Here is a 26,668-nt window from a genome sequence, read left to right on the forward strand (position 1 = left end):
TATTAACATACCTGTTATTAATTGGCATGTCATTAGCCTTGTTGAACAAAGGTCTGTACCATTACACACAATAATATTTATACTATTTCCCATTAAGTATTCATAGAAAGCTCTCTTTTCCAGATTATCGAACATTTTAACATGCTTAAAATTGCTCAGAAAATAATATATCTTGAAGCCTGCTGCAAACTTTACAAATTTCTTTCAAAGAATAACATAACATTCTCCTGCCGTTAGTCCCGGGCGCTGACAGCAGCGGGAGGATGTTCACGGAAATGTAAACCATTTCTCTCCGCTCAAGCCCAGCAGCAGGAGCGAGGACCCGGAACCGGAGGAGCCCCAGAGCCAGGAGACCGTCCGCAGATGTTGGGGATTCCCGCGGCGCGGGGCGGCAGGAAGCAGCGGCAACAGCGACAACAGCGACAACAGTGACGGCGTTTGCCCTGGATCCTCCTCCAGCTGCAGGACATGGAACGGGGCAATCGCGTGTGCTGCTCCCGGCCGAGCGCTGGTAAATCTGCACTTGCTTTGACATCTTATTTTTTCATTTATCTTTCAACTGCTGCATGGTTGTATACATTTTTTTGATTGGGAGGTATAAAATTATGTCTCCTTGGGCTGTCAGGTTTTTTACACCCCTGAGGAATCCAGTACAAAAAAAGAAAATGACACTGCTGTGATAGCCTTCCCGTCCACTCCAATGAGTTCAGGAGAAAAACAGAGGACAGAACATTCTTGTTTATTCAGATGAAATATTTATTCTCTGTACAACTCATACTGAGTATTAAAATCCCCTCAAAAGAGAAGAAGAGAACAACGTGCTGGTAGGATTTGTGGCAGTCGTGCAGAGCTCAGGCCACCGGGCTGCCCATGAGCCGCTCCTGCCGCAGCGCCATCAGCCTCTGGAACCACTTCTCTTCTGCCTCCGCCTTCTCGATGAACAGCTGAGAGACACAGGGAGAGGAGCAAAAGGAGGCAAAACCCATTAACTTTACTTGTTATCATCTGTTGAGATAGGTATCGACTATTTCAGTGTCCAGGTACATAAGAGGTGACATAACTACACTAGTAAAGGTAGAGACTTTAATAACCGGAAAGCCAAGACGTTCCAGTTTCAGTCGCCTCCTGAAGCAGCAAGTTTGTCATATTGAACAGGTCTTGATCTTTGTCAGCGTTGTTCATTATACACAGCTTGCATTACTTTATTTACTGCAAGTCACTTTTAACTCACTAATTCTTAAAAAAAAAAATCTTCTGTAAGTACTCCTCAAAAGGAATCTGCGTAAGTTTAGCCACATGTTTAAAATTCTCTAAAGTTTGTAATGCATTTAAAGCTTTACAATTTGGCAAGGTGGGCAAGTGCTGAGTTTCCAGCTACACAAACCAAAAGCAATTTTTCCGGAATTTTTATTGCACAGGAATATTTATTTGAACAGGATCTTAAATCCCCCTGCATTACATTAGTATGCTACTTTGTTGTAAAAGGTGTTTGTAACTCCAAAGCTACATCGCTGGTGAACAAGATCTTTTGTAATTACTCTCTGTTGGATGATGCAGGGAGTGTGACCATTTTTGAGGCGTTAGTTGAAGGTCCTCACAAATTATTTAAGCAGCAGCAGCACAGCAGAATGGTTGTTATGCCATGTGAACCTGCTCTCATTCAATGGGCCGTCTTGTTGGAAAGATAAATACCAACACACTTACGTTTGGATGCGCCAAAGAATTATCGTCTTGGTATTTGATGGCAGTGGGAATACTGGCAGGTGCTGGGTCTTTTTCAGGAGCAGACGCATCAGCAGCTCCCGCTCCGACAATTACAGGTTCGTATTGTAGATCAGGGGGCTCAGTTGACTAAAAAGAAAGAAACATCAGAATTTTATCCTCAGACTCCTAAATGAAAAGAATCCTCATGCAAATACTACCAGACTAAACACATGAAGTGAGAAAAAAGGGATTGCAAAGGCAAAACGAGCAAGCTTGCAGGACAGCAGCACTGGGGTTTCAGATCACTTTCTGAAGAAGCCGCATGGACTTCTTGGAGACTTCTGAAAAGGCAAGAAAATGTGCGTTCTGGGGGAAACAAACAGCGAGAATTCCAAACGCTTCACTGGTGGATGGAAAAACTGAACAAGCCTTTGCTTGCGTACTTCCAACGACAAGAGCATCCGAGTTCCCTAGAAGCCAAAACGCGGGGAAAATTCTGAAACCTGAATGTCTCGGGTTAGGTTTTTGGAAAGCTGTCTGAAAAAAATGCTGGTTTGTTTCAGGCAGTAAGTATAGTCTTGAAGTCTGGCTTCAGTTAAGCAGAATTAAAAATACCGATCTCTACTTTTAATTAAAACGTAAATGTCTGATTACTTTGGGGTTTTAATTTTCTGCTTTTCCTTAAATTCTTCACAGTTTTGCATGATTTTAGAAGAATTTTTAAAAATCAGAGTTGCTCAGCATAGGTAGAACGGACTGTTAAAACAGACTGTTAAAACGGTTGATTTCATTGAAATCCTTACACATTTAAATGCATTCGTCCCTGAACTCCAAGAACATCGGAGAGTCGTCGGTGGGATTGAAGATTGTCAACATTGATGCTTTTTCATCAGTGGAAACTCTATTAACAGCGCAGCTCCCACCCGACTTTGAACGGATTACGCACCCGGAGAGGATATTGCAAACTTACCTTTTTGACTTCTTTACTCGATCGGAACGTCTGAGGAACAAAGGAGTCACTTTCAATAGCTTCAATTTCTTTCACTCGCTTCACTTGCTCGACCAGGGTGGCTTGGTCTACAAAGAGAAGGTGTCATGTCAGGACACATTAGTGTAAACCTGCGACAAATGCCGTGTCCAAGCAATGCCCTGAATATATTTTACAACAGTACATACTGGAAAAAAAAAAATTAATGCAGCCTGAAATACTCTGTTACAAAGAAAAACTCTCTTCTTTAGTAAAACTACCACCAGTGAGTTGGCCGTTGTTCAACATATGATATTGTTCAAGATGTTAACTTCCGAAGTTGCCAGAGATGTCCTCGCAGGGTAGCGGCTGATTTATGGCATCAGGATTTCCCAGAGAAGTGAAAGATTTGGGGACAGTGGGGACAACTCAAGAGTATCACCTGTACATAGCAGTAAATCTACTTCTGCTTGTGTGGAGGCAAATTTGGCTTCTGCTGCTGATGTCCCGCGAGATGTGGCATCATCTGTGTTCTCAGGACATCCTTTTGCAACAAATGAAGAGATTAAATGAGCTGAGCTGTAAGGTGAGAGCTCGTACTTGTGCCTCAGCCCAACAGAACTGGGCATTGCCTCCACAACTCTGAATGTGCGGCAGCAACATCGTGATCGGCTGATCCGGTACAAACCCTCCTCTAATTCCGATTGGGTTTTAAAAGGTTTTGTAGTGGTGGGGTTGATGTCAGTGCCAACGCCGTCGCTGGAAACTCCGCTTTTCTGGGGAGCTCGAGGAAAAGTGCAACCGTGTCTGCCCAGGCAGGTCGGGTCTGCCGGGTGAGCTGCGACCAGGACCTGAGCTCGGGACTCACCGAATCACGTATGGAGCGACACAGCAAAACCGAGGCTGCCACAAAGATGCGGAAAAAGCAACTTGGGATAGCTGCGAAGTTGGATTGAAAATTTCACGAATACACAAGAATAGTTTAACCACTTTAAACCACAAATTTAAATAAAAGAGCAATTGTAATTGTATATTTGTAGTGTGTACATATGTATGTATAAAAGGCTAAATTTCTTGTTGCAGAGAAAGCAAAGTATATTTAAAATTAGGAAAAGTGCTTGTAGACCAAAAGAAGTATTCAGAAATTCAGAGGTACTGAATTCTTTCCCTGTGTACAAATTTCTAAATCCATATTCACGTGGATACACATACACACTGCAAAATACTTTCTCTTTTGCATTAAAAAAAAAAAAAGAACTTACATCCACTGAAAACTCATTTCAGTCTACTAATGACAAGCGGAGCTTCAGATGAGCAATTAAACTAGCAGCAGCTTGGAAATGTTCCTGGAACGGCCATGTCCACACTAAATTAACAGCCCCGTTTCATACCAACAGGTTGTACCGCAGAACTGGTTTATTTTCAGTCCTGGGCAGTCTGGCGTGTTCATTACGGTGCATCTGACACCAAAGTGTTTCCTTTACAGTCGGTTTCATTTTCTGCTGCTTCAGAGTCACGGCTCAGTTCATCTTCCTTACCGCAGTGACAAGCAACTCTGGAATTCGTTCTGCTAACTGCACGCTTGCCTTTCAGCTTTTAACCGATTTATCTTCACCGTACTCACTGCTGAATAACATTTGCTTCACACCCAGCACGGGGGGTCAGCCCGAAACGCTGGAGGCACCGGCCGGAGCAGCCGGTTTTGCTCTGAGCGCCTTTTATAAAATAGATCAGTCAGAGAAAAGATGGGAAGAGATGTCACTCTCGAGCAGCAAAAATTGCTGCCGCAAAAGTATTTGGGAATATGGTTTAGTCTCTATGGATAAGACGAACAGAAAAATCAGGAACACACAAATTATTTCTGCAAATGTTGGATGTGCGGAAAGTGAAACGCCCGGAGTGCCGAGCGGGATGATGCTCACGGGGTTGTGGGAGCCTCAGCAAAGCTTCAGCTTAGGCCAGGCTTAGGACAAGAGCTGCGCTACACTCAAATTGTAAAGTCATCTTTATACCTGATTCTTTTGAATTTAGAAAGAAAAAAAATATAACTTGCTTACAGTTAAGCTTGTGTTTAAAAGTTCTGTTGCTTTGCTGTGAAAGTTTCTTTTTTAAAAAAAGATTTCTAAGGATCCCAAAGGAAATATAAAACCAAATATACTAATGTCCTGCTGGGGAGAGGGAATCATCATTCATCGAACTCTTGAGGGCAAATAAAGGAACAGTAAGTGCACCTGGGATTAAAACGAGGAATCAGAGAAAGGCAGGTGAATATAGATTTAAAATCCGTTGCTCAGCTCTGATTTCACAAATCCTGCGGTCAATCCCCAGCCTGTTACAGTATCTTACACGAGTCTTACACAAACCTATGGGAATGACAAATTATTAAAGGGGCAAAAATCACTAAATGTTTAGAATTACGTCAGTGACATTAACTTGGGGCAAATGGACTGGAGGAAGCAGAAGCCATTAGCGCTGAGTTTGACAAACACATTATTGGGAGATAAAACGACTTCCATGTGTTGTTTGTCAGATGTCAGGAGGAAGGATATGTATTTCCTAGTAAAATCAAAAATAATGGAGTCAGAAGGCTCAGAGGCTACAGACACAAAAAATAAATCAATACTAACTCATTGCACAGCAAGTCTTTTTACCGCGTTACAGTGAAAAAAATAAACTAACTCGTCTGTTAGGGCTTGTTGAGGCTGGTTTTATGAAAAGGCGATTCCGCAGCGGCCACAATCACGCTGGCAGCAGCTCCTGTGCCTCAAACGCCCCATTTCTGCCCCTCCGGGGAAAACTGAGTCTATGGGAGAACATCGAGTTCATGTCATTTTATAGCAATTAAGGATTTTTGCCCCAGTTACCCCGGGGCGGGAGGATTTAACATCATCAGACATTATGCCGTATTTTACACTGCCAGTCTATATTCACACCTATTTACATCTTCCCACACATACATAGATAGATATACATACACACATCCTCTATAGCTGCTGTTTGCATACTGAATTAGTCCGTATTAGCAGCAATTTGAAATGTCGCTTTAGAAATAAAATGTCTATTGATCCTTTAGATGCCATCCAAAAATTTCACACACACACTAATTAGGAACAGCAGAGAATCGGGCAAAAGCAAAAGTAACTTGCCTGCAAGTTCCATGTAAAATATTCCCATTTCCTATTTCTAAAGACAAAGCTGCTGCTGAAGCCTGCTAAGAATTTAACATGCATCGAAACTCAAGCATTAAATGACTAATAATATCTGGTGAATGACCCATTAAATAAAAAAAATATTTCTTGCATAATCTTTAGATGTTAATTTGTAATTCTTACAGGTTTCACTGCTGATCTATAATCCTGACCACGAAAATGAACCCGTGCCTTTACCTAAGGAGTTTTCTTTCAAGCAGGTCTAACTTCAATATCAAAGCATTGGCATAATAAACCTACAATATTCCTCAGAATATATGTTTCTTTGTATCTTACTAATTATATTTAAAGAGGTATAGCTGGTTAATGTAATTGACCCATTTACAATACAAAACATTTTAAGTAACGTGCTTTGAAATACCTGCCAAAAAAAGTTGCTGTTTTTTGTGCTCTTTTGTTCATGAGTTGAGGATTAAAAGAAGAAAACACAAATAGATACCAGGCTAAAGAAACCAACTGAAGAGGAAAATCTTTTCCCCTTCATCCCATTTTCCTTAGGATGAGCTCAGGTGAGCCTGTGGGGTTTTTATCCGGGTTGAGACCTCCAAAGAACTTTTCGCTGCCAAAGTCACCAAAAGGATAAAACACCCTCCCGAGTGAGCAACTGTGGCCAGAGGAAGTTTTTATTGTTCATTTGTGTTCTTCAAACTTCATTGTAAGTACTCTGGAACTACAACGATAATGTGTTAAAGGAGCATGTTGTAAGTATTCTAGTACTCACTAGAGAGCCTTGGAGCACTGACACTTTGCTAGTTTAACGTAATTCTAACCTAGCTTTCACAGTATTTTCAGACAAATCTGGACACTAATAGCTTTGTCTTTAAAAATAATGGAAATATTGAGTATAAAATCAAGCAGAAGACACGGTGGTCACCTTTAGCAATTTAATTCTGCATATAAGAACGTTTAATTCAAGCATTTTAAGCACATTTGGATTTCTGCACGCAGGTTACCTTCACCAGCGCGCTATTTCCTACACTCGCATTTTGAGGCTTTTTGGGGTATTTTTGAAAATATTCGGGGAAAAAAGTCAAACTCGGGTAATAAGGCGGTAGGAAACATCTCTCACGTGTTTTAAATGATTTGCAAGGGTTGTGTTTTCCCTCCCGCGCGGGGCAGCCCCGGGCACGACCGCGGCCGTCACCGCTGCCCCGCGCTCCGCGGCGCACAAAGCCAGACGTGTAATTCAACGCTCAATTTACCCTTGTCTCGTAGGAGATTTTTTCCCCGCTAATTGATAGAAATTAAGCCATTAATCAAGCCACCAGCCATCATTCAAACCGGGGAAGATGAATACAAACTTTCATCATAACCACCTTCCCCATTTTAGTGTTCATTAGCATTAATTTTTAATGCAATTATGCTATTCTTTTACGCTGAGCTCATAAATTACTGCTCTTTTGTTGCTCGCTGGCCTTGTAAAATCCAAGGTAATGCTTTGTGCTCTGATCTTAAAGGCAATTACCGGGTTCTTCTATCTTTTATATATCTCTATGCCAAATAACCTCTCTATTGTATGTACAAACTAATGAGTGTCTATATTACCTATACGTATAATATATTACGATTTGTCTGTGTTAAACCTATTCACATATCTATTCTACACAATCAGATAAATACAAGTATTTCTGCATTTACGCACACCCCGCTATATACGGGGGTCTGACTGTATGGAAACAACAGAACCAAAGTCCTCCCACAGTGAAATGCTGGATGTATAGAAAAATATCAGTGTATTGTACAGTGGCAATAAGATCCGTACCTGAAGTTGGGCTGCGGCTGAGGCGGGGCTGGAACTGCGCAGCAATTGAGGCTTTCGCGTGGACCTTTCTGTGTTTGCACTTCACCAAGTGAGGCTGCAGGTGAAGATGGGCCATCGCACCTGCCCCAGGATTATTTTTTTTCCTACTGCATGTTATAAAGTCTGGGATCATCCGCAAATTCTTTCCAAGATCAGGGATTTATTCTGTGTGTTTAACAGTTCCACACACTGACACACGGTGCCACTGTGATGCTCAGTGTCAGGAACAGCAACTTCCAGGCTTTTATTCCAGTCCATATATTGATTCTCAGTAACACACCAGGGGAAATGCAGAGGGGCTGCAGCCACCTCTGGTTGCCCTCAAACACTGAACACAATTGAAGCGGCGAAAGGAAAAATTAAATGAAGATTAGCAAATTGCTGTTTGTTTGGGTTTTTTTAAATTGCTTTTCTGCTTCTTTCCTGGGCCAGGCTTTTAGCTGGCACATGAAAAAAAGCCATTCACACCAGCTAAACATCTATCTAGCACCAATAAAATACGATACACGTATTTAAAATCCCATTTCATCTAGACCTGAGCCAGCAGAAATGGGACAATTCTCAGTTAAGTCTCACACTCATCCACAGATTCCCTCTGGTCCCTCGGATAAATACCCGTGTGATGGGCAGTAAGTACATGAGCGATGTTGGCACGGCCACCGAGATCATAAAAAAAACGGTTTTTAACAGAAGAAAAAAGACTCCACCCCAGGGACTGTGTTTTAAACAAATGGATACGATTTCTGTTCACGTTAACCAAAGGAACAGACTCCCTGAGCCTCACGGGCTCCCTCATTCATCCCGTTTTGGTGAACACGAACATCGGCTCCACACCGAGATGCTCCAATTTGCTTCTTCCCGCTGTCGGCAAAGCACCGAACGGCCTCAGTGCCGGCACAGACCTGCCCGGAGCAGCAAAACACGCAGAATCTGGTAAAACCTTCAATATGATGCTCTCGGTCTCCCCGTCCTCGCTTAGAGCTATGGGTGTGAACACGGATGCAACCGGCCGAACAAACCAATGTGTTTTGCCATTCAGCCTCTCTCCCATATCCCCGGCCCATCGTCCTGCCCCGCCGGAGCCTGCGACACGCAATTCTTCAAACAGAGACGGAATTCGGGAAAAAACACACCGCGCGAAGCAAACCCGAGCCCAGCAGCGGGGCGGCCGGGGCCAGAACGGGAATCCCGCTCCCCAGCCGAGCCCCCTGGCCTGCGGTGACACCCCGAGCCCAAACGTTTTTCTAGCCAAAAACCTTCCTATTTTTTCTCTCAAGTTCGGTAGAAAATAAAATTTGAGATGCCAAAAATACATTAGCCAAAGGTTTTGAGAGGTCCTGCAGAGCCCACTTGCAAACGACTATCATAAATCCGTATCAATGAGCCCGTTAGGGCACTGGTTAAGGCTTCTTTTATGAATATATATATGGATATATATGGATTACACATGGCCCTGGTAACAACACTTCCAGTGAAGATTGCCTGGCCCATCCTGCTGTAAGATCCTGCTTTGAGTTGCTTGCAACTTTGTCAAACCTGAAATATCTGTGGTTAAATTCTTTTTATCTACCTGAGGCACGTTTTGCACAAGATTTCAGTCCAGCCATTTATGAAGATACAGGGAAAGGGCAATTATTGCCAATTATTGACAAACTTCTAAAAATTCACCTTCATTCAGTCAAACCATAATACTTTGAAATCCCATTTGCTCCCGGTTTACCAAGATTTCTTATTTTTCAACCCCGAAAGACCGAAGAAAGGCTTAATAAAGACAACATCGCATGGTTTGTTATGTCCAACATGGATCTACAAGCTTAAAAGCCCCAGACATTATCTGAAATGACGTGGGATGAAACCATCCCAAGTGGAAGTGAAAAAGCAAAAATTGACTATGCTGAAGACAATGTTCTGCTTTAAAAGTTCTCCACAGTTGAAAGCCTGCAGTACTTCTCTCTGCTCTCGTCTTAAACCCCAGAATTAATAAAACTCGCTCAACTCACCGGGCTGTAGTGAGGATAAAAGCGTTCATGTTGGGGACACGTTCGGATCCCGTAGTGATGAGCCCCCAGAACAGCCCGTGAAGAAATTCATAGCGCTGCTTTCCAGACGAGGTTTGAATAGCTACAGTAAAATCAAGTACAGATCTGCATGCTGAATAATGCGAATATAAAATAATTAATAGCTCATGTTAACTAAAGACTGTTCAAAATGAAGTGACACTGACTGAGGCAGAGACCCTGCAGAAAATGTGCAATTACACAATTCAAAGTCGTAATGCTAGATTCTGGGGTTTTTCCTTATTTTCCAAGCGTTTGGCCTGTTTTGCTGCAGAGCTGCGGTTTTGGCGGGGGGGTGGGGGTGTGTGCACGAATGTCCGGATGCATCTGCACACACACACACGCACACACACACACAGATGCACTTTCTTCTAGACCCAGCTCAGCATTGGGACACAGAGAAAAGAGCCGGGCTCAGCACCCTCCACTAACGAGTCCAGCGCTAAACGAGATGCCCAAATAAAAAAGAGTAAGAAGGGGTTTCACATTTCATTAGCCTTTTGATATTCTTTAGGAATATTTCTCTGCTCCAAACCTCTAATTTAGCTAATCCCACTTGCCCACTCCAGGGACGGAGCCTTCCTGGGACACAACATTTGTTTTGCTTTGTATTTTGGATGGGCTGGGGGCAAAGCGAAGAAAAAAGGGGAAAAAACCCACCTGTCTTACAGTTGTTATTGGAGAAAACAATTACAATAAATTCCTTCCCTGGGGAATGTGTGAAGTGATTTTCCCCGTCCCAGCACAGGGAGCCCCCGAGGGCCCTTTCGGTGCCCATGGGGAAGCATCACTTCGGCTTTGTCCTTGTGCACCAGCACTTTAAGCCAGGCTCAGCCCAAGAAAACCTGAAACTTAAGTGGCTGACTGTACTATTCAATTTTTTATTTTATTTTTAATTTATGTGGTGGGTTATTCTGGCAAAGGGCTTCACCCATGGCTGGTCCCGACCCAGCATCGTCCCAACCGGCACCTCCTGCAGCTCTGGAGCTTGGGACGGGACTAAACGTCAGCCTTAAACCCGGCTCAGCCCGTTGTGTCTTTCACAGGGCTCCTTGCGGCTGGATCGTACAATCCACCCGGCTCCTCAGGACATGCCACATGCTCTATTTACAACTTATTTGCCCTTTTCTGTTTGTTTTTGTCACATCTTTTGGCCTCCTTCATCCTTCACACATTTCTCACATTTCAAAAATAGCATTCAACTCATCCACACTCTTGTAAAATTTATTTTCCCCGTATATTAAATATATTTTTGATTAAATCGAAAAAGAAACTGATGATTTGGAGAAAAATACCAAGTAGTATTTCGCTGCTGGAAGGAGCCTGTGCGTGATGTGGATTTAGTGTCAAAATGTAAATCTGGGAATTTTGCCATGTTAAATTATGGGAATGCAGGCCCAGGAACGGGGTAATACCTTAATGCTTCAATGTGAAGGAAAGAAAACATAACTCAATTAAAATATGGACTTTGGGGACTTCCCTGACACTCTATATACTTGGGAAAGCTGCCACCTACCCTGACCTTTCCATTATAATTACGTATGTCATCCTAAATATCATTAATTTAGTCTGTATTTCACTCATCCTACGTGTTTACCGAGCGTCTGGGTTTTTTCTTTGACTTTCATAACCTATATCCGTCCAGTGAAGAAAAATACTTAAATAAAATAAATGACAACTTTCTTGCAATTACTTTGGAGAACAGCGATATTGACTTAAAACTAATAACTAGCAAATATTTAGCTGCCTGATGCTTTGAACATATTTCTTTTAAATCCAGCGTGATGACTTACACATGGAGGAAATGCACGTGTTTCTGTGGGATTGTAGCCTAAATCAAAAAGACAAGGCCCTTCTGACTGCAAATAATTAATTCATTTAAAGTCCGCAGAGCCATTTCTCATTTACATTGAGCACTGTATTCAATTACTCCTCTAAGTGTAAGTTTTAATGTAAAATCAGACTACAGGACCAGAAGGAAAATCGTCCGGATCCGTCTCCATCATGCTGCATCGACACAGAGCGAACGCGGCTCCGTGTACACGGAGAATTAGTCCTGCCATACAGTTCAATGAGAGATTATAAGGGATGCACATATTTAAGTTAAAATAATTGTTATTTTTTTAAAATGGAGTACTGAGCAGGTTGAGATCTAAACCTCTATCTCGGGTAAGTTGGGGCAGCAGCACCTACACAATAGTTACAGCCTTTGAGAAGAGAAAAAGCAAACTCAGATGAAAATAAGACAAGTTTTGCCCGGTATAAAGATGGTTTAAATGGAAACAAGTCACCCTCTCCCCAAAAATCCCCATGGCATTTAAAGGCCGTCTGCCTTTTCCTTAGGAATAGCTTTGCTTTCCATTTTCACAACTTAGAACCCGCAAAAGCACGCATGCTGTTTAACCACTGTCCAGCTGGCACACGGATGATTTCTTTCTTTGTCCCTGACGCCCCGCGCGGGTTTGCAGGGTCTCGGTTTCCATCCAGACACAACCAGCAGCTCTGGGAAATCTCAGTTCTGCTGGAAGCCCCAAAACCAGAGTCTCTACCTGCAAAACTTCTTTATAGAAACCACTAAGTGCCACAGTACTTTTAGGTATTATTTTCTAGATATATCTAGATTGTGTAGCCGCCTCAAAATCCTTCAACTACATTTAATTAATTACTTGAGAAAGAATTCGAAGCTAAAAATGTAAATACTGCATGCTTTTTTTGAGAAAAATAAAGCAAATATCTGTATTCTCTTACACATCTGTACCCCTGCAACCTCAGAGATGTCCCTTGGTTGCTTCGCAATCCCCTTTTCAAGCACAAAACCCAGAGAGCGCAACCATACGCTTGGAGAATGAAAAGAAAACCATTGGAATATTTCAGGAAAGCCAAGAATGAAGCTTGGCTTTCTTCTGCTGTGGTTAATGTGACGTCGGTGCTGTGACATGAATTGATTGATTGATTTCTTTATCTGCTTCTAATGACTTCGCAACTCTACAAGAGACCCCAAAAAAGGGTTATTTTGTGTCTAGAGCCGCTGTGGAAACTCAGGTCAACTCTAAACCCACCGAAACCTTAGAAACCCTCTCTGGGGGAGGGTGTAATAGTTTTTGACCGAATTGATCGTTCCCCGACAATCCGCGACTCAGCCTTGCAAATGCATCAACTCTGTAATGAGGAGCTATTAAGTCGATTGATTTTCTGATTTCAATTGATAGCGAACAGGCCAAAGCTACACATCAATATTTGCGTAACTAATACCCAAGAGCTAACAATTCTGACAAATGAAAACCTCAATAGACCAAACAGCGCAAATTAATGGAAATTTAAAGACCAAACCTCAGAATTTTAAGTGAAATATTCAATGAATGGATAAACACGCTCTATGTTTCTGGAGAATTCTGGGGTTTATGTGGGGGAAAGAAGTAAATCTACAGAACGTCCCAGGAAGATGCTCTTTGCGTGGTACCCAAACCCGGGAATTCCGCAACACAGAGCAGCAAATCCGGGATGTCAGCTCCTCAACAGCGACTGGTATAAAATTAAACTTTTTGAATGATTTCCTAAATCAGAAAAAATACACAGATACCGCCATGGTACAGACACAGGGTGCGCATCTCCGGACTGCGTTATTCTCTCAACTGGAAACCAGCGTCTCACAGTCCCCCTGCCCTTGAGCTTTCTGCTGGTTTGGAGATTTTTAAATATTGATGGAATATCAAAAAGAAGCAGTAAAAATAGAAGTTCCTCCTAGGCAGGAGAAATTTTCCTTTTTTTCTTTTTCCTTTTCCTTTTTCTTGACAACACAAATGCCTCAGGTAGAGGCAGAGATGACAGTTACCCCAGTGAAATGTCCTCATGTTCCACCTTTGCTGCCCGGGATTATCCAAGGGGTTTATGACAGGACTGAAAATCAGATTTTTCAAGAACTCCTGTCCCTCTTGCCGCCCTCCCGTTTCATACACCGCTGGTTTATTTTCTCTTTTAGAAGCAGCAGCTTTTCAATACATAGCCATATTTTTTTTTTTTTTAAATGACTGAAGTCAGAAAACTAATTACGTGATTGCTTTACAATCCCATTACCTTAACTGATGCTTGTCTCAGACTTATCCTTTAGCGGAAAGAAACGCCATCGAGACGACAGTAAAATACACATTAATGAAGTACAGAAGCCGTTTTTGGTTTTCATCTGCCTTAAATTTTGAAGACAATCTCCAGACTTTTAATTTGCAAAAAAAAAAAGTCATCAATTGCTCTGAGAGACCATAAGGTTATCTGTATTTTCACTTTTAGAAGTAGTTAAAAACTTCGTATTTGATGGATTTTTGTGACTGGCTTCTATGAGCGTGTCCCACTTCAAACAGCTGTTCGGAGACAGCAATGACACTGAACTAAGGGGACAATTTTTAATCTAAACCCAGGACTTTGAAAGCATCCGAAATCAAGTATTTTTTAACGTGATGCTGCTGAAATACTCTGACTCACGGCACAGATCCGGGAAGGGAAAATCACTTTATTAGTGGAGATTACAGCTCTGCACCAGCAGCAGCTACTTAGAGAGCGAGAACCTGCTTAGCGCTTCACCCGCTTCGATATCTTTACACATGTAAAATAAAATATTAACTATAGCTGCTGTATTTCCTAAAATAAAATGACTCAAATAGCAGTTTCAAAGTTATTTTCGTATTTATGCGCATCTTGTTGATGTTGTATCTCTCCTTAAAGGATTCCGTGTATTAATGTCCTTCATTCCAGAAGAGAATTTCTCTGATTTTTCCCCTCCATAAAACTCCTATGAAAACAGACAAAAGCTGCTTTGTATTTTAAAGTAGAGGCAAAGACACTTCCACAGAGAAGGGAAATTATTATTTTTAATCTACTTTTCCCTCAACTTCCTTCAGTTTCCCCGTAACCATCAACAGGCTTCACATGTCGCTTTTCTGCTCCACAGATTTTCAGCCAATGCAGAAAATAAAGGCAAAGTTTAGACTATTCGTATACGAACGGGAGGAGGAAAACAAAGCATTCTTCTTTCCAGGTGAAGTACGTGTGTTCATAACCCCAAACAAGAGCCGCCACACGACCAACGTCCGTGTTTCCGTCCTCCTCTAGCATCAAACTGCAATAGTGGAAATAAATCAGCTCAAAAGAAAATTAACATTTTCTGGAGAGGCCACAGTAGTTACTTGAAATGCCATCGTCTCAGGAATTGTGAGTTTAAAGAACTTGCTAAAATCCACCATTTACCTAAATTACAACTTGTTTTTAAGCTGCCTGCGCCCATGCTGGTGAACGCTAAAATACGCCACGTTTACAATCAAAAATACATGTTTTCCTGCCCTTTTCTTTGCCCTTTCTGCAATCACTGGGGAGAAACTTTTTAATTGCGAGAGGTTTGCAGGTTGAACATCTTGCTGGTGGTCAGATCACTTCATATTAATTTAAATAAATCTAAAAAAAAAAAAATTTGTTTTTTAAGTCTTCCTGAAAAGCTTAGTTCTGCAGAGTGCAAATATGCATTAAAAATATATGGGCAAGAGCCCAGGGACCATTCCTGATCAATACAGCCCCATATTAGCACACTTCTCATTTTTACACCAGCTAAAGGAGCAAACAGCTTTTAATGGCTCGTGCGGGTTTCTTGACGAACGGCCACTCCACCCTTTGTATTTGCTTTATTCCCTTTGGAACTTCGTTTTTGCAATACGTAATATTTCAGATCATTCCCCCCTCCAGGGAACCCCAGTCCCCACAGGAGTTTGAAGCTGGTGATAAACCCATAGGGTTCCGACGGTGATTTCCCGCCCCTAATAATCTTTGGCTAATTAAATCGCAGTGGTGATGTTCCTAATGGCTCCAAACCCTCAAGACTGCTTTTTTTTACAGTTTATGCTTAAATTATTAAAAAAACCCTACAAATATTGGTTTTTAGGACTTCAAGGGCAGGTGCGAGGGCCGTGCGCTCAGCTGGGCCACTGGGGTTACGCTGGGGATTTAACAAATTTAACAAATCTTTCAGTTGGACGCGTTTTTCAATAACTTCACCACTGTTCCGGCCCTGCTGCCAACAGGTGGCTATTTAGTGAAAAAGGGATATTTTTACCCAAAACACTGTGCAACCTTTGCAAGTCAGCACCATTGAACAGTCAAAAATCTTTTTCTATGCGTAATTACCACATTCCTCTGTCTGGCACCGGCATTTCTGCTCCTGACAGATGCCCGAAATGCTGCCATAGCCAAACGGGTCAAATTATAATTTCCCGTATCTTCAACTTTGGTAAGTTCAGTAACTTTTGGTAAGTTTGGTATGATTACTTTCTAATGTCAACTTTGGATCTAATGCTGTCACACAATGTATCTGGTGTCCTTCATGATTTCGCCGGTGGGACTTGGCTTTGTCCTTTTAAACGACTGAACTGAAACCCCGACCCTGCTATAGACATTTTCCTCTTTATTTATTCCCTGTTTATTCCCCCTGTGTTTTCAAAATGCTTCAGGTGACACCTCAGCTCAGAGGAGCGTTACGGCAGCAGGACAACGTTTTCTCTAAATCATTTCTTTCTGCACAAACTGAAGAATGGGGGTATTTTCAGCACAGCAACTGGAATCGGAGGTAATTAACATTTCAATGCCTTTTAACTCGGTACACAGACTAAAACACAAACTCTAATATCGTATATATTAAAAACCACCCCTGAATAAACTTAGGCCTGTTACAAAACCACACATGAATACACTTAACCCTGGCGATGACAAGAAGAATGTGCTGTTTCACTACATTAATGGTTCCCAACTCAAAATTATACAAGAAAACATACTTTTTAAGAGCAAGAGCATTTTCTTTCCCTTCCTTGCCAAATTTTGCTAATAAAGCAATGTGCTATTGCAACAAACCTTCCCAGCTACTCTTGTGGGAACTTGCTTGGTGCTATGAAAACATAAATACATTTTTTTAAGTCAAGTGCATGTTAAAAACAAGCTGAACCGGGGCTTCTGAATCCAAGCTACTCTGGTCCCATGCACAGGATCAAACTGGGGTGGAGAGTCCCTGGCTCCTCCAGTCCCCTCTCAGCATCTCAGTTCCCCCTGAGCATCCCAGTCACCATGTGAGCATCCCCATTGCCCCTGAGCATCCCAGTCCCCTCGTGAGCATCTCAGCCTCCTCATGAGCATCCCAGTCACCCCCGAGCATCCCAGTCCCCCCGTGAGAATCCCAGTCCCCCCGTGAGCATCCCAGTCCCACCGTGAGCATCCCAGTCCCACCGTGAGCATCCCAGTCACCCTGTGAGCAACCCAGTCCCACCGTGAGCATCCCAGTCCCACCGTGAGCATCCCAGTCCCCCCGTGAGCATCCCAGTCACCCTGTGAGCATCCCAGTCCCACCGTGAGCATCCCAGTCCCACCGTGAGCATCCCAGTCCCACCCTGGGGGCACATGGAGCGGTTTGGGTTGAGGGGCCCTTCCCAGCCCCCCCAGTGCCCCCCTGCCATGAGCAGGGACATCTGCACCAGCTCCGGTTGCTCAGAGCCCCGTCCAGCCTGGCCTGGGATGTCTCCAGGGATGGTTCAGCCACCACCTCTCTGGCCAACCTGGGCCAGGCTCTCACCACCCTCAGGGGGAGGAATTTCTAGTGATCGGCTCCTCTTGAGGTAAAATAAAGAAACCGGCCAGCAAAGATACCACACTTCATACTGCAATTTCTCCTTCATGTTTTTCATTATTATTAAGATGCTCTTCCTAATATGCTGTACTACGCCACTGCAACCGCACAAAACTTCCCATTTTTATATTATCCTTGATCTGTTTTTGCTTACTTTTAATTATAAAACGTCAATAAAAAGATTAAACGCACATAAAAAAAGATCAGAGTGTGTGCCAGATGCTGAAACCTCCTCTGGAGACGGGCAGCGCAACACCAGGTGTTCGTGTCGCACTAATGAAGCACCAGCCGCTCACCAGGGACCCCAAGGGTGGAGCTGCCCAGACTCAGACTTCCCTTAAAATCTGCCATTCTGAAGGCAAAACTGGGCGGATTTGAGATTGCAATTTTGATAAGACAGTTAAAAAAAAAAAAAAAAAAAAGGCGCCTATCTATACTAAATATATTATCTATACTAAATAATTTGGAGACTTAACAGACCGAGTTCAGGTCATTGCCATAACGATGAACTTCACTAAAATTTACTGAACATAAACGATGACCTAAGGCAACAACTAATGAATTTAAGGGCATCCTAATAGATTTCTGTATCATTGAATGAAGCACTTTAACTTATTACAGCTACACAGCCTGACCTCATGCAATCAAATCTTTTAGTAGCGGATTCAACCTGTGTTTTTAATATCAGTTACACTGAGGTACAGTCTTTCAGCTTCCACTAAAGGAGGTGTTAAGTAAAATAAAATATCATGGATAAACCTCTGGTTAGACTCTCCATCTTGTCCAACAGGTTAAAGATGAGTAAAAAAATAAAATAGAGCTTATTGTTTGGGGTATCTGCAGAACTTATAATTAAGGGATCGTCTACAAGTTGAGTCCAGGCTTTCTTGTACATATGAACTTTCTTTTGTGCCGCTCCATCTCTCAAATCCGTGCAGCCTTCACCCCTCAGCCCTCGGAGGACCTGTCTGGCGAGTTAATGGGGATGAATTAATCCCGCTCATTAAGCGGGAGGCAGAGGGCGGGTTTCTGGCGGGGAGTTCTGATCCGGGTTTGCTGCCCCCGAGGGTTCCGTGGGCCGGCGGGGATGTAAAGGCGGGTGCGACGCCAGGCGGCACACGCAGCGGCACGGCGAGCCAAGCTCCCGACGCTTTCCACAGCCAATCAAAGCGCCTTACCCGGTAAAACAGCGTTTTATTCGCACTATTTAGTAAAAAGGGAGTTATGGGAATTTCTTCTTCTTCTGAATTTCTGATCATACTACTGAGAGAAGCTGAAATGATAGAACTAGAGACTTCCAAATCAAAACTGTAGCTCCAAGACTGCGATGTCTGGGGTTGATTCGGGATGAGGACCCATCACAGTTTAATGAAAACGTTGCAGCCAAACCAGACCCGGACTTTGAGGCACTGAAAATCCGTGTTCAAAAACGGCAATTCGAGCCCATCACATTCATATAAGACACATTTCGTACGTTTCCCATCAGTTAGTCAAACCTCTACCTGTTTAATTTCTCCAGCATTCCTGCACGGTAGGTCTGAGATTAGTGGCAGAAAATGTTGAGATTCTTCCCCAACTGACTCCTTAAGCATATCCAAGTTATCTTTCCTTTTCATAAATTTTAAACTAGATTTATGTATCTATCTGATATGAAATAGCAAGACAGGAGAAAAGAGATCTTAAAACCACCTACTGTGTTCACATACATGCTATTTTATCTAAAGCCATACAGCACAGTTTTAAAAGTCCATTTAGGCTGCAGCGATACATTACAACAGTTGTGCAGAGCGCAGCTTTCCTGCTTTGATTTAAATCCTATTAATCCACACGTTCCAAAAAGTGCCATAAAGCGTTAGGTGCTTCCCCCAGCAGGACAAACCAAGGATTTGTTTTCTTTCTGTTTAAAGGCCAATCCCCTCCCAGCGCTTTGGCGCCGCTCTCGTTCGCATCCCCTCGTCCCTGCCGCCCACGGGGGCTCCATTTCCCAGCCCATTCCAAATGATGTTTTCCAAGCATGTGCCACGTGACTTGTTCATATAAATGGAGCAAATTAAACTGTCTCCACACATATCCTATCACATTTGTAGCCCTGATTTCTCTCCTTAACACGTGGCCAAGACACCGTATTATCTGCCTGCAGAGGTTGACCTCAGGATATTAGATTCTGCCGCACGGCTCTCTTGTACTAAACCGAGGGGAAACACTTAATCACCCCTGCCTTTTCAGGAAAAAATCAACTTTAAATTTGCCATGATGAAAAATCAATAAACCAGTAATTGCTTGGCTTATCATTGCGTGGAGGAACAAATTGGGAAGCGAAGCTTCGCGTCCACCCAGATTTCAGTGAAGCGCACGGAGTTTCAGGATCACTAAGCCAGAAAAGGGAAAGGTCTCAGAGTGATAATTAAATCTACTCATGCTGATTTTCTGCCAAATTTATTTCCCCAGAGTATATAAAAATGTTTCAGTGCTTCCCGGGTAGGCATCACTAATCAATTCAACACTGGGCCAAGACACGGGAGAAACGGAAAATGCAAATTCGGGGGCGAAGCGCCAGGACAATGCCCGCCACTCCACATCGATTTACCTACTGATGGATTTCCAAAGAACAAACCCTATTTAGCTGCGTTCAGAAAAAAAAAAAACCCTCTTATTTTCCTTGTTATCTGCCAAACCCCCCTGTACGTGCATCTCCAGCACTGCCCCAGCTCGCCTCCCCACGCAACCGCAGAACCGGCGCTTCCTCACAAGATGCATTTTAAATTGAAAATTTAAAAATACTATTCTGCACGGTACACTAAGAGAAACGATCCAAAAATCTCACAATCCAGCCCGTCTGAATTTTCTTCTCGCAGCACGTGCTTGATTTCCACTATTGCTAGTCCCCATTTCAGCTGCTTTGAATCTGGCCCGGAGTGAAAATCAATTTTGACAGGAAAATCCCCTTAAGATTTTGATGTCATTTTTCAGGCAGTCCCGAATGGAAACAAGTAAATAAAAACAAAGCAGAAAAAACCCCCTCCGTTGAAAATACTCCTGTAAAAGTAGCGCCTTTTTTTTTATTATTAATAGACCTAATTTCATGCAGCAAATTAGCATAGCTCCAATGGAAGTGCAAATGCAATCAAACTGAAAAATTCAAATGAGGTGGAGGGAGCCTTTTTCTTTCTTTCTTTTGCTTTTTTGTCACACGCACAAAAAAATCATTTTGGTGTGTGTCCTTCAAGCGGCTATAGGGACTATGGTAATTAAACCATTTAAAGCAGCACAAGCCCCCAGTCTCTAATCTGGAGCTCAGGTCAGCTGTCTGTAGATTCTAATTTGTCCTCGATTTGTATTCATGACGGGGAAACGCTGCATATTTAAGAGCGAACCAGCAGGAGGGGGCATTGCTGGGCTTGGAGGTCAAATAATTTGATTTCCGAGCAGATTACATGGAACATCCAACATCTAATCTCACACCTGATTCGGCAATAAAATGACAATAAAAGTAACGCTGAGACACCCTCACGATAGGGCGCGGTGAATTACCAGGTTTCAGGGGTTGGTTTGCAGACGGCGGCTCAAGTTCTTCCAGGAAAGGTCACAACACAGCCCCACGGCTCTGAAATTCCCTTTGGGAGACTTATACTTCAAACCATAAAACGGTGAATATTGGCAAACTCATTTTTTAAAAAAATTCAAAATTTAGAATTTTTGGAGGAAAAATTATTTTAAAAAATACCCTTGAAAATGGTTTACAACAATTTATTCATTAATCCACAGATATTTTATGTAAACACTCTTGTTTGAAGATGAACAGATAGAATAAGTTTCATCAAGCAACAACTGCCAAAACACAGGGTGACTTCTATAACTGGACATTCCTCACAGGAATAATAGTTGTGTGAATTAAAACAAACAACCAAACAATTGATTTTTCACTTTTTCCCTCACTTTTGCAATAGAAGCTAATCCAGTGAGAATTTAATGATCAAAAATATCCAAAATTGTTCTCTACACAACCAAAAATAGAAAGCAAAACCTAAATCAGCACGCGATATGCAATTTAATAAGCCTATTTGTTTTCCAGTGAAAATAAAACATGTTGTTCTAAATTGGTAGCTAATTCCTCAGACAAATTGATGGATTTCATGTAACAAGCTTCTCTTTGGGAAACGCATTTTATTCATTTTAGAACACTGTAACATCCTCACAACTCTTTCAAAGACACCACAGGACAGTTGTTATGGTGCTTATTAATAAATTGAAAAGAAGTTTTCCTCCTGCTCTTGCTGTAAGTTCCCATTGTTTCCAATTCACTAACCAACCCACTTTTTTTTTCCCTTTGCCTTTCCATAGTCGCCCTTTATAATCACTGCAGGCAAAGCAATTCCTAGAATATGAGCGGGATATAATAAAAAAGAAAACAACATGTATTTTTCCCCATGTGTGGCAGTGGAGACCCCCCAGCTGGCCCCGATGAGCCTCAGCCCCGCAGCCCCAGCTCTGAGCTTGTCTCTGCAATTTCTCCAGCAAATCTCCCGTTCTGGTTTTAAACGCGGTGGGTGGAAACCAGAAAAGAGAAGCTCTTCTCATGGGCAGCTCATTTAAGTGATCATAGAGAGAATTAAAAGGATCTGGAGTACCATCTTGCAGACATGTCAGAAAGTAGATCAGCTGAACTTTGAGGCACCTGGAGCCATCACAAGACGGAGAATTCTCCTCTCACAAGAACATAATCGCACGGGAACAGAAAACCAGTTGATTAATCTGAGTTGCTCGATTGCGGAGATGAGGTTCTCGGGACATGGGGCAGTGCCAGGGCTGGGTTATGGTTGGACTCCATGATCTTGAGAGTCTCTTCCAACCAAAACGACTCTATGATTCTATGATTTCTACCTCATCTACTAACATGATATTAATATAATTTTGCTCCACCTAATCCTCCTAAAAAGCTGTGGAAAGACTACGCACAGCAAATGGAATCTCGATTAGAGGAGAGGGCGAAACAACCGTATGCAGAGCCCTGGTCTCATGAGTGGCCTTTGCTACGAAGAAAAGATGGAATTATCATCAGTGAGCCACTAGGTGCGAGGGAGCAGAGTACTGGGAACATAGAGACATCGTTTTTTTCATTTTGCTAGGCTAGATAATTCATGGGGTTAGAGACTTTTACAGGTTTTTATTTTTTTATATATATATATATATATATGTATGTTTTGATGCCTTTTTAGTGTAAGGGAATCCTTTTAACGGCACTTTGGTGTCTAGTGCCCATGGAAAGTCATCATAGATTTCTAAATCAAGTCCCAATCCTGTGATATTTCTATAAATCCACTCTTTTCACCATATCCACAAGACAAATTAGAAGAAGTATATTTTATTTTGCAAGTGTCCCGGACACTATTGAATAGGTTGCAAAGCTAAACACGTTCCTGATGTAACTTAAGTCAACCCCACAGACTTCAGAGTAATAAACTTCAGTAATAAACCCTCGGCTTTGAAGTTGCGGTTGTCTGTGAACCTGCGTTATCAGCTTTTACTTGAGACGCTTCTGAATTGCTCCCGATTTAGTTTTAATCTACGCCAACCACCCAGGTGGGTGCCAGGCTGGTGGCAATGCTCATTTTGGGGATGCTCCTGGATCCATCCCATCTAGATGGGATGCAGGAGCATCCACGTGTCTATTATAATAAGTTCTCGCAGTGTATCCCAGATAACGTAATTAGAAAATTAACATAAAAGAAAGTGTTTCCGTCAGATGTAACGATTGCCCAAAACTCTTTGAAGTGCAAAAAGCTTAGCATCCATTTCACTGGGTTTTAAACATCATTAAACTAAAAGTTTATTAAATGTGAACACCTCCAACCTCTTTCAAACAGAGGAAGAAAGGCAATTGATTAGTTCAAATTTTTCAAAGATAATTACGCGGTATTTTCCATTTTTGTCAAGTACAGCAGGGGTTCCAGGTGCAAGATACTCAGTAAGACCTGAACATTATACCTGAAACTGCAGGGCCAGGAGCACCAGCTCTGTCAGGAACAAAATAAACCCATAATTACCAGGAATTTGGTATGAGTGAAAGCTGAGTTCCAGATTAACCAGTCCTCCAAAGCTGAGCCTCATGGATAGACAGTGGTTAGCATAGAATAAAGCATCATCTCATCAAGCCCATAAAAGTGTGCTAGAACAGGATTAAACTGAAGAAAGAATCGGGGGTGGCAATTCCATCCACCATTAGATGTGTGAATTTGGGGGATTTCTGAATTTTTTTTCTTAAGCACTCAGTTGCGAGTTGCTTTGGATTTACCTGATAATGCAAAACATTTTTTTAAATTATTCTGGGGAAAAAACCCCAAACAACCAAACCTCAAAATAGATGAAGGGAACAAATCACATGAATTTTTAATAAAGATTACATTAGAGTTTTGAAATACATACGTAGTATACTTCACTGTAAGTCCCACAATTTGGAGCTTTTAAAGACATCTAAATCTAGAAACAAACAGGGGGTGGGAAATCATGTAAAAACGTATAAATCCTGCAGGATAGCAACCAGCCGAATCAGACCTGCAAAATATACTTAATTTCTCATTCACCCATGAGGATTCAAAGGAGCTTGTTTGTATCTGAAGTGTAAATAAGCTTTAAATTGCCTTCAGAAATTCTTGAGGCTGGAGTTCCAGTTAAAGAAAAAACGGGGAAGGAAGAAAATTGGAGAAATTTGACCGTAACCAAAGAAACAGCACCTGAAGTCAGTACCAAGAAGAGATGGTGACACGGAAGCAAGTAGGATGTATTCTCCTAACCCCAAAATCTTACTAACGGCATGTTCCAAAATCAAATAAATATGGAAAAGATTTGCACAAAATTCAGAGCCTTTGGAGCCCTAAAAGAAAACAGCAGCTCAGAGCAAGAGCTGGAACGGGAATTCGGGGACAGAAACACCAGCAGGGAGCAGCTGTTTGAGACCACGTGGCCGTTAGGAAGGATTCCTGGAAAATAAGGGTGTCAAACACAGGATAAGCAGGAACCTTATGAGAAACTGGTGGGATTCTTAACCAGTAACAGTGTGGTGAGGGTTAAACACAGCGTGTGCGGGAGGAGAATCAGGCTCTGGTACCTGGAAGGTAGAGCAGAGATGAGAAGAGATGAAGGCACAACAGATGTAAAATTAAAGTTCCTCTCTTTACCTTGAAGTTCACCTTGGTGTGCTCAGAGACAGGGGAAGAGAGGGCAGACACAAGGAGACTTTCCAATACGATTAGAGAGGTTGGGAAGAAAGACAATGTCTTGGAAAGACCAGAGGAGACGCCACAGTAAAATCATAAAGATCGCTACCGTCCTCTTTTCTTCCGTTTCCTACACACTCAAGCAACTTTCCCCGGTTTAGTTTAGTCTAATGATTTGGTTATCATATCACACTGGGAATTAAAAACATCTCAATCTCTTAACTTCTTACATTTCAAGCTCTCCTAAACAGTTTGACTTCATATCGCTCTCCTTCGTACACAATGCCCTGGCTCCAAACAAAATCTGATTGTTATGTGGGCAGAACACTGATTTTCATAGTAAATGAATCCATCAAAAGGCCAGCTCTGAAAAATACGTGATCTCCTCAAACGTCACATCATCTTCAAACCTCGGTCCTGTTTATTGGGGGGTTAAAATGTTGACTGAACATCCATTCGACCCCAGATAGGGAGACAAGGGGCACAACGCAGAGAGAGTCCGGAAAACTTTTACACGGAGATTGTTCAGTGAATTAAATAACAGTTACAACCTGAAACTACCATCGTTTAAATCAAATACGCTGAAGAGAAAGTTCACTGCAGTGACCAGTGTGTGACAACATGTATTTCTAGAGTAAAACCGCTGCAAGTTGAACCTTCGCTATATGTTTCTATCTTTAAGTCAATGCAAAAAATAATAGGTGTCACAGAGAGTTAAAGGATTAATTTTAATTTGAAGAACTGAGAGGTTTTCCCTGAGACAGGGGTGTCTATCACGGCTGAAGTGAGAAACTTTGAGGCTCCCCAGATTGCCTGCAGTGGCTCCGTCCCGCTGTTGAAAATGTCTCCTGCCATTACTCACTGACATACAAGCAAAATACATTTATTGTAACTACCCAGGCGTTATTAACCTTCCACCTACCGTATTGCAAAGGGAAACTGCTCAGATCCTGCCGGCTTTCAGTGCACCCAGTGTCATCCAGAAACAGATTAGCTCACTTGGCGACATCACACAGACTAAATACACAGAATAAATTAGCTGCTGCACTTACTGTTGTAATCAAGCCCACAAACCAGTGGTATTGGCTGGTCGTAAGGTCTTAACATATAAATGCTCATGGTTTCTGACTTACAGGATTTTAGTTTGTTACTGAAGAAAAAACATGCATTACCTTCTTCCTTTCTCTTCTTGGCTTCTTCTTCACTTCTTTCTTTAGCTTTTAATGCTTCATCTGCTTTAGCTAAAAAGAAAACAGAAGAAATATAAAAACGAATTTTATAATTAGTTAATCTATCTTGCAAAACGACATTTCCTAGGGGGTTAAACCCAGTTTCAGATTCCTTTTTGCAGGTCTCACAATGAGGTTGATGTGCAAGAAAGAACAAATTTGGTTCTTAATGTATTTTCTTTAAAGATATCACTACGTTTAAACAGCATAAATGGTATTATGGAGGGTAATTTTTGCATGCAATATTAGTTCAATACAAATCTCTGCATTCGTTTTTTGTTAAGTAAAACTTTTAAGAGTTTTTATTCTACTTGCCCCCAAACCGAAGTATAAAGAAACAAATGCAATGCATTTAACAGCAGCAGATTTGCTACCATAGTGAGTAATCCGTAAGAGCTCTTTTGAGGACAAACCAGAAACAAAACAATATTCTCAAGGATGCAGAGTTGCAGGCAGCATTGAAAACAGGCATCAAATACCTATCACTTAGTATTAAATGAGGCAGTATACAATTTTCTCTTCACTGCGAATTATAGCGGCAGTATTTTATTCATGTTGTGACACTGTTCTTTCAAAAGAATCTTTTTCCCTCTAGAAACCTCTTCCCTTATTACTTAATTACCTACTAGTTGCTCAACTGCAGGGGTTTTCAAACACTTTACTACAGATGTTAAAGAAGATTAAAAATATACAGCACAGTAACAAGGGACTATCAATATACTCTGTAAATTAATTAAATTTCTGTTCTAGCACATCATTTATTCCAAGGCATTAATGTCTCAAAGGAGCCATTCTCTTTTATTGCCATCTCACTGCCTGATGAGTGAACTAAGTGA

The 26,668-nt window shown here is 42.0% G+C and overlaps 1 protein-coding gene across 2 annotated transcripts in view; it reads right to left on the bottom strand.

The window, feature by feature from the left end:
- Positions 1-298: 298 nt before the first annotated feature.
- RSRC1 (arginine and serine rich coiled-coil 1) overlaps positions 299-26,668 on the bottom strand; it is a 144,136-nt gene continuing 117,766 nt past the window's right edge. For both annotated transcript variants that reach the window (XM_065639926.1, XM_065639925.1), the window contains exons 7-10: positions 25,776-25,844; positions 2,675-2,781; positions 1,705-1,851; positions 299-944 (exon numbers count right to left, since the gene is read on the bottom strand). In XM_065639926.1, coding sequence (XP_065495998.1) covers positions 852-944; positions 1,705-1,851; positions 2,675-2,781; positions 25,776-25,844 — 416 coding nt within the window. In that variant the 3' untranslated portion in view covers positions 299-851. The remainder of the gene's footprint in view (positions 945-1,704; positions 1,852-2,674; positions 2,782-25,775; positions 25,845-26,668) is intronic.

This window comes from Caloenas nicobarica, chromosome 8, assembly GCF_036013445.1.
Source record: "Caloenas nicobarica isolate bCalNic1 chromosome 8, bCalNic1.hap1, whole genome shotgun sequence".
NCBI classification, from domain to species: Eukaryota; Metazoa; Chordata; class Aves; order Columbiformes; family Columbidae; genus Caloenas; species Caloenas nicobarica.